Source organism: Argentina anserina, chromosome 2, assembly GCF_933775445.1.
Source record: "Argentina anserina chromosome 2, drPotAnse1.1, whole genome shotgun sequence".
NCBI lineage: Eukaryota > Viridiplantae > Streptophyta > Magnoliopsida > Rosales > Rosaceae > Argentina > Argentina anserina.
Genome location: NC_065873.1, coordinates 21,699,317 through 21,708,327, shown reverse-complemented (window position 1 = coordinate 21,708,327; position 9,011 = coordinate 21,699,317). Strand labels below are relative to the sequence as shown.

General features: G+C 38.0%; 2 protein-coding genes across 2 annotated transcripts; one reads left to right on the top strand and one right to left on the bottom strand.

Annotated features, from left to right (window-relative positions):
- Window positions 1-1,020: 1,020 nt before the first annotated feature.
- Window positions 1,021-2,693, top strand: LOC126782193 (xyloglucan 6-xylosyltransferase 2). Its single transcript, XM_050507402.1, has one exon. It carries the CDS (start codon window positions 1,190-1,192, stop codon window positions 2,543-2,545), a length of 1,356 nt encoding a protein of 451 aa, XP_050363359.1. The 5' UTR covers window positions 1,021-1,189; the 3' UTR covers window positions 2,546-2,693.
- Window positions 2,694-3,642: 949 nt separating this feature from the next.
- Window positions 3,643-4,412, bottom strand: LOC126782207 (translocator protein homolog). The gene has a single exon (XM_050507416.1). The coding sequence runs from the start codon at window positions 4,325-4,327 to the stop codon at window positions 3,752-3,754; it is 576 nt and encodes a 191-aa protein (XP_050363373.1). The 5' UTR covers window positions 4,328-4,412; the 3' UTR covers window positions 3,643-3,751.
- Window positions 4,413-9,011: the final 4,599 nt, after the last annotated feature.

Below are 9,011 nucleotides of genomic sequence, written 5' to 3'. Positions count from 1 at the left end.
AACCAAATTAGATTACAAGAGACTAGAAACCAAAGTCGACGTTTAGGTTTTGGGAACGCTGAAACACCAACACCATTAAACACTTCATCAAGGCTTCAAGGGTACCTCAAGGCGAGAATGAATGAGAAAATAGAAGGCAAACCTATTTCCATAAAGCCACAATTTTATAACAATGCAAAATAAGATGTGTACCCGATTGCGAATGACTTCCACAAAAGGAGCAACAAGATGGAAGTGAAACATCGCCGTTGTAAAACATCATCAGTTAGTAAACGCCCATGAAGAGTCTTCCAAACAACAAGAGTTTTGTGGGGTTGAATTGCTTTACTTTAGATCATTTTACCTCAATCTTTTATGCTCACCATGATTTGAGAAGAAAACAAAAGCTTCTTTTGCTGTCAGAATTCTTGAGGAGGAGTGCGGCCATAAAATAGAGTCAGATGTGTCTGCATCAAGCAGAGCAATGCACTCAATTTTTTATGCTGTTTGAGGGAATGAACAAATAAAATTTACTGTGAGAACCCAATAAGAATCAACAATGGTTTAAACTTGGAAAATTATTATATATACCTGGTGTATAATCTACGTGACATATTTTTTAAATGTTATTAATATATTTTTTACTGTGTTTGTTTTTAATTGGTTACTCATATTTAAATAATTTTTTCTCCTTTCACCACGTACATATTTTATCACACCATGGAGTAATATGATTAACTGGATACACCACATGACAATGTCACGAGGTATTCTGGGTACACAAAATAATTATTTCATTTTACCACACACAAAAGAAAGTAATAATTGTACATAATTCAGCTGATTTAGCTCACACACTCTAGCAAAGGTCTCAGCAAGTTAAAAATAAATTTACTTTTTTTACTTTTAACTCGTTTTTTCAAGTCTAATTATTGGCGCGACAATTAGAAAAGGCAGTCAAAAACGCGTGTAGAAGCAAAAACATTTAACAGAATTCTCTGATTTCTCTCTAACATAAAAACCCAACACAGAATTAAACGAACCAAATTTCCAAAAGCCTTTGCTGACCTTCCCGAAAGTCTGAACACCAAGTCGGGTCAAATTCCGGAGCCTAGGGTTTTCCACTCCTACTTCAACACCCACCAAATTAGGGATTTGAATTCCAGCCTCGAATTTCAGATTGGGATTTACCTCGTCTTCATTTCCAGCTATGATATTAGAGAAATGCATAGGAGCTCAAAGATGCCGGCGGATCCAGCGAGCTCTCCGCCACGGCAAGGTCACAATCCTCTGCCTCGTCCTCACCGTCGTCGTCCTCCGCGGCACAATCGGCGCGGGAAAGTTCGGCACTCCGGAGCAGGACTTCATCGAGATTCGCGACCACTTCTACTCCCGCAAACGCGCCGAGCCCCACCGCGTCCTCGAGGAGCTCCAAACCACGCCGTCGGACCCCAACAACTACAACGCCTTCGACATCAACAAGATCTTAAAGGACGAAGAAGGCGAGGAGGAGGAGAAGCCCGACCCGAATAAACCCTACTCTCTCGGGCCCAAGATTTCCGATTGGGATGAGCAGAGATCGAAATGGCTGAGGCGGAACCCTAATTTCCCCAATTTCATTGGGCCCAATAAGCCCAGGGTGCTCTTAGTGACCGGGTCGTCGCCTAAACCCTGTGAGAATCCGGTAGGTGATCATTACTTGTTGAAGTCGATTAAGAACAAGATTGATTATTGTAGGTTGCATGGGATTGAGGTCTTTTACAATATGGCCCTTTTGGATGCTGAGATGGCCGGGTTTTGGGCCAAGCTGCCGTTGATTCGGAAGCTGCTGCTGTCTCATCCAGAAGTTGAGTTCCTTTGGTGGATGGACAGTGATGCTATGTTTACGGATATGGCATTCGAGCTGCCTTGGGAGAGGTACAAAGATTCAAACTTTGTAATGCACGGGTGGAAGGAGATGGTATATGATGACAAGAATTGGATTGGGTTGAATACCGGTAGTTTTTTGTTGAGAAATTGTCAGTGGTCTTTGGATATGCTTGATGCTTGGGCGCCAATGGGGCCGAAAGGGAGGGTTAGGGATGAGGCGGGGAAGGTGTTGACTGCGGCGCTTCAGGGCAGGCCGGTGTTTGAAGCTGATGATCAGTCGGCTATGGTGTATATATTGGCTACTCAGAGGGAGAAGTGGGGTGATAAGGTTTATCTTGAGAATGCGTATTATTTACATGGTTATTGGGGGATTTTGGTTGATAAGTATGAGGACATGATTGAGAAATTTCATCCTGGTTTGGGTGATCATAGGTGGCCGTTGGTGACACATTTTGTGGGGTGCAAGCCATGTGGGAAGTTTGGAGATTACCCTGTTGAGAGATGCTTGAAGCAGATGGACAGGGCTTTTAATTTTGGTGATAATCAGGTTCTTCAAATATATGGATTCACTCACAAGTCATTGGCTAGTAAACGAGTTAAGAGAGTTCGAAATGAAACGAGCAAACCACTTGAGGTTAAAGATGAACTCGGGTTGCTTCATCCTGCGTTTAAGGCTGTTAAGGTGTCATCTTCCTAGGTCAGCTGTTTTGCTCACTCATGTGAGACATGCTACATTTTGTATGTTGTTCTTGATGCTTTCCTTGCTAGATGTGGAGATAGTATTCTTTTGTTCCTTATAAATATTTGTTACTTGTGAAGTGAAACAGAGAGATTAATTTAGTGTTGCTTTTTGTAGCTTCTGGCTATATACTTTGCTTTAATGTTCGTACAGGACCTGTACATACTTTTTTTCTTCTGTGAATTATATACTACGAAGTCTAGGATGATAACCGGCATTGTGCATATAACTGTGTTGAAGACATAGGACTCCCATTTGATGGGTGATTATTTCATATCAAGGCCAGGCAAGTGGACTAGTGCTCATTATATGGTCACCAATTTGTTGGTGTTTGAATTGTATTTGCCTGCACAATTACTTGTATTTCGTCACCAGTCTGCTGGTGTTTCAAGTTGTATTTGCCGGCATCAATTAGAATTACATCTCACTGAATATGTGGAAAAGTTCCACATAAAGAGATATGTTGAACCTATGGTGACTGGATCCGTGATATGGGATGTATATTGATTGTATTATATACTGGTTAGTCTTCTAATGTATTTTTGATTCAGCTTCGGTCATACTCCGGGCTGCTCACTGCTGTTTCATTAACTGTAATAAATTTTACAGTTCTATAGTATTTGGTCAGTACAAGTTAGTTCTAGTGCATTAGTGTTATTACTGGTTCAGGGGACATGTCTTGTATAGAACACAATTGATCAGTGGCATTGTAATGAAACTCGGAAAGAGAATATTAGGATGACACTCGGAAAGAGAATATTAGGTTCAACCAAGGGAAATGTTGGGAATCCCCTAGCATTGTTGAGACTGCTGGTGAGTGCTTCCTTTTTGCGTCATTCTGCTACTGTTCGGCTAATGATCTTGTTCATCTAAGAGGACACTTTCATCACCGTTCATCTTTTTGTCTTTGCATTTGTTTTTGTGCTTTTTATTTCATTTTTATCAAATATGTAGAAGATCTCCATCGGAGAAAACTTGTGCCTATTAGTCAAACCCCTGCTTGAAGTAATTGGAAATGGAATAATGACATTTGACTAGAAAAATCACCCCAGGCACACACAAACACCGCAAACTCTCTGAAAAAGTAGATTACATATAGATGCATATGAAAAACTGTAACATTACAAAGTGATAGCTTCGACATTATACACACGAAATTTAATTTCAGATGTACACGAGCTTAAGATTTACAACGGCCAAAAAAGCAACCCAAGCCAGACATGGCTTGATGAGAACACCGGCGGTCGGATTCACATCCGTGAACACCTTCGAACAACCAACCAAAGCTCCAAACATCCCCATGCACACCGCTAACCCAACCCAAGGTGCTCCTGCCCCGAACACGATCGGATCCCATGCCAAACTCAACACTAGCTGAGACAAGTAAACAGGCAAAGCCTTAGGATTCTTGTGAAATCCACCTTCCGCCCACACAAGCCAAGCAGATAAACCCATCAAGAAACTCGAAGCCAAGCAAGTTAGACGCAAGCCCCACATGGGCGGGAACCAGAAGGGCTTGGAGGCGGTGCCGTAGCTGTCCGTCGTCGATCCCAAGTATACAGTAATGAGGTGGAGAGCCACCGGAAGCGAAACCGCCACGGCTAGAGACCTGAGGCCGCGTTTGGCCATTTTCATTCTCATTTCGCGTTTGCCCGTGTAGTTGTTCATTGTGTCTGCTGTCCTCGTGGCGGCGTTAGGGTCGTCTGCAACCCTACGTTGTTTGAGGTTTCGGGAATCCATGTCGAACCAGAGAGAGAATGATTGAGAGAGAGAGAGAGAGAGAGAGAGAGAGAGGCAAATGAGTGTGTTTGTGTTTATGAATTGGGAGGAAATTAAGGTGATTATATAGACGAGACCGAATTTTGTGGAGGGTTGTCTGAATGAAACGGAGGACAGGTGGCGGAGGAGGAGGTCTGGAGTGGAGGGAACCGGTGACGAACACGTGGCAGTCTGAGAGAGATGATGGTCTGCATTGTAGGATTTGTAGGCAATATAAGTCGGCATATCGGATTCGATTTTGCTTACCGACCACATTTGGATTAAAATTTGCCATGTTTTAACATTTGAAAAAAATATATAATTTTTTAATTAATTTTGTTCCATTCACTTTCCGAAGGTAGATAGTGTCTTGATACTCATCACATCTTGCTCCTAGTATGACTAAGAAAGAAATACTACTGGATCAAGATGGGTGTCCATATCAAATTTGACTAATTTGCATAATTTGTATAATTTATGTAGCAACTGTTTCTGTTGCGATTTGGTATGGATTTCTATCTCTAAAAATATCTATTTGGTTGACGTTCTACATGTTTAAGGAAATTGTGAGTTTTTCTAAATATATTTTGACATATTTTTGGAAAGATAATCTTTGACTTTAACTAAATGATTTTTAGTTAATGGTGATTTGTTTTGATTAACAAATCTGATTTTTCTTTTCTTATCTCTAAATCAATCAGATCAATTTGAGGAGGAGCATTTCTCTATAAATAGTTCTTTTATGTTTATATGATAGTGTGTGTTTTTTTTATATACAAATATTTCTCTCTAAGTGTATTGTTTTGTGAAAATAATATATATGTTTTGAAAAAAAACATTTCTGATTTTTATATGCTTGATTATCACTATATACTTTAATTGTGTGATTGTTATTTGTGACATAAGTACCAGAAGAATGAGTTCTAAAGAAAGATGACTCCATGAAATTGATATCACTTGTTAGATTCAAAATAAATCAAGTTAGTTTTGTAATGCTAGTAATGAGATTTTAATGAGATTGTGTTGAACATCTCTACTTGAAACAACTTTATTTCATTTAAATCAATAGTGGATTGATTCACCATTGCGTTATAGTGATTTTTACCTTTTATGGTTTTCACTATAATTAAAATTTTGAGGGGACGTTGTTGATTAATTGTTGTTCTTTAATAATCTAGTACAAACATCTGTGCATACCATTGGGAATTTCACTTTCCTATCATCTCTCTCATGTTCTCATCCATTGCCACCGCCGCTTTGGCCATCAAAACAAGACCTCTACACCTTGTGATTCAAACAACACTCGCAACAAATTCAACCTTAAACAACCTGAGAAAGAGTTTTCCATTGAGCCCGGTGACCTTGATGTCATCCATGTTGATCTAGAATTTACATAAAGTGAAAAAAAAATTGATTTAGAGGGGAGGATCGAGGTGTTAAGTCCTTGACGGGCTCTATGGAGGAGGTTTCCGACGAGATTTTCTTGTCGAAAGAAGAGCTTGTTAGAGTCAAAATATGTTTATTCATGGGTTGGCTTATCTGTTTGCTTCATTGATCACTCTTCCAAGTTAATTTAACAAACAACTATTGTTTTTGGGTGGATAATGCCATACATTTGATGGCAAATGCTTGGGCACGAATCTGGGTTTTCCTCTAGGGACGAAGAGGGAGAAGACTTATTTTTATTTATTTATTGTTGAATTTGTCTATCTTAGTTGACTCTTAAATCTTAAAATTAGAGGTGTCAAATGGATTCAAAATCCCATACCCGGCCGGTTAAAAATCGGCTCGGCCCGGTCTGAGTCCGTTATTGTAATGGGTCAGACTAAGCTAAGATGTTTTACTCTATGGCCCCGTCCCGAGTCTCTTTTTCACTCGGCACGGTCCGAATATGATAAATTCATAGGCCTCCGTTAAACATAATTTTATATTATTTATAGAAATATTTAAACAATTATTATTATTAGACTTTTTAAATTAAAATCTCTTATTTCTTTCATTATTTTAGCTACAATATTTCACAAATATTATCAAAGTAGTGAAAAAAACGTTATTGTTTTCCATTTTAGAAATAAGATTATGAAATATGTTGTAGTATTTTATGTATTTTACTATTCTAAATAATTATATAAAATAAATATTTTAAGTACATAATACTTTTTATTTTAATTTTATTATATAATGCTAATGGATCGGGTCGGGCCAGCTCGCTTCTTGGCCAGGCATGAACCCGAGCCCAATTCAACATGGGTTTGGACCGTAGGCCGTGAACCGGGACAAAATTAATATTTAAGCAAATTGACCGGTCCGAACACGGCATCGACACGATTTTAATCCGCTTAAAATGAACCGGATCGGGCGGGGCGACCTGTTTGCTACCTCTACTTAATATCATTACTTAATTATTTTATGTTATTTTATTGATAATTATTCTAACAATTTAACTATGGTTAAATTTTGAGACACATGTCAGTATTTATGAGGATGGTCATATCACCTCCCACGTGGGGGCGGTGAGCAAAATCGAATCGCGGCATATTCATTACTTTGCTCCATGATTAAGCATTTAAGCATGCATTTATTTTTTTATCGAAGAGAGCTGGAGCTCTGTATGTGGAAGATAGTTGCTAGCTACTACACGTGGCCTGGGATTGGCTTAGAACGAAAGGTGACTCTATCTCTATCGCTCTGTCGCGAGCTCATAGTCTGAGACTAGATAAGATTGAATAAAAAGGAAAGCTGGCGTTCATCTTCAACATATCTTGAACACTAGTTCACACTGTGTACATAATCTAGCAAAGGTTTGCCCGTTTTGGGAATTCCGGAAAATGTTTACGACATTCGTACGTGCATGTTTACGACACTGATAAACGTAAACGGTACCGAGTGAAAAGTCGGAATGAAGCTCGAATATCACAGTTTAGCTGGTTCTAAAATTTGTGAACCTCGACATATTATGTTCTATGAGTTCCTTGTGATTCTCATGTGCTTGTGTATATCATTATTGGTTTTATCCTAAGAATCACGGACACAGACACTATTGTCCGTATTAGACACAATACAATATGTGAACACGAAAAATAAAATTTTTATTAAACACAAATATATCATTGACACGTTAATTCAATATTATTTTAAATATATATACTTAATTAAGATAAAATGACCAAAAAAATATGGAATGTAACCAATATAATTTCTTGAAATTAGAAGTTTAATACACCATCAATCTAAAATTTCATACACAAGTTCAACAAAATACATAACCTGTTAGAAGAGAAACGAAACGAGAATAATAACAACGTAATGAAACAAAACGTAACTATTTATTGATTGATAATGAGGTCTATATAGGCATTACATGGTCACAATCTCGTAGGATTTAGAGTCTTAATCTATTGCAGAGATGCGAATCTATCTCTAAGAACAAACCTAATAATGCTAAGACATACAATGGTAAAATAGTAATTCTCCCGGAACATAATTATATTTAAATACAAAAACATGAAACAAAACTTGTTGCTAATAATCAGAAGCCAACAGTATGTAAAATCCATAATCTCTATCTAATACCTATTTAATTTGACGTGTCATTGACAAAGTTAAAACACGTATCCTCATCATGATCATAATTATGATTATACACTTTGAGTTGCCCAGAGAGTAAAACAAGTTCACGGGAAACTAGCTCAGCAAAACATAGTATCCACCTTGTGTCTGTACTATGTAGTTTTAGTAATAAGGGTTGGGGAAACACATATTCCTTGTTAAATCATGAAAGTAAAGCACACTGATATACTTTACAAGCTACGGCCGACCAAACTATGAGGATGACTGAGAGAGGACATGCACTTGGCCCTTTTGATCCTCAATTTCTCTATTCAACCACATATTAAACAAGGGATAGAATTCAGGGCCTCCAGTAAGATCTTTCACACCACTGAACTAAGTACTCATATTCCAATTACAGTTTACATGAATTGATCGCTTCCGGTACTCATATTCTACTCATGTCGCTCTTTCTCTCAAACTTCCAAATTTACAAACACAAATGTGTGCCAATACCACATTGTCAATCAAACATTCACTAGAATTAGGAAATTGTTCTAATCACTTGGTTAGGGACTAGGGGCATCAATGCATAACTGCAAACCAATTCACGCAATTCCCAATTAACCATAATAACAAAAGCATGAGACTTTAAACTTAGATTCAGATGTGTAAAAGATAAGTACCCTAAAAAATACGAGTAGTGGCATCTTCACCTTTCTGAAGCAGAGAAGCAGTGTCACGCTTCATCTGCTTCACCACCACCTGCCTCTTGTTCCTCAACAACTTTATTCTCGCCACCGCCATCTTCACCGCAGTTTTTTTTAATTTCCAACAGACAAACACAAAATGTTTCAATAAGCTTCAAACTCTAGCAATAAAATCAAAGTAAACCCATAAAAACTAAAGAGAAACCTAGACATAGAAGATTGTATAGAGACAAGAATGAGCCATTTAGCTCAATATTCATTAAAAATTCAATTAAACTCATAAAAACATGGCTCGATTAAACCCATAACTCAATTAATCTTACAAGTTCACAAATCACAACATCGTAAGTTCTTAGGGGGTGCATTGTATATGGATTTAGTGGGAGTTTTAAAGAAATCTATGAAAT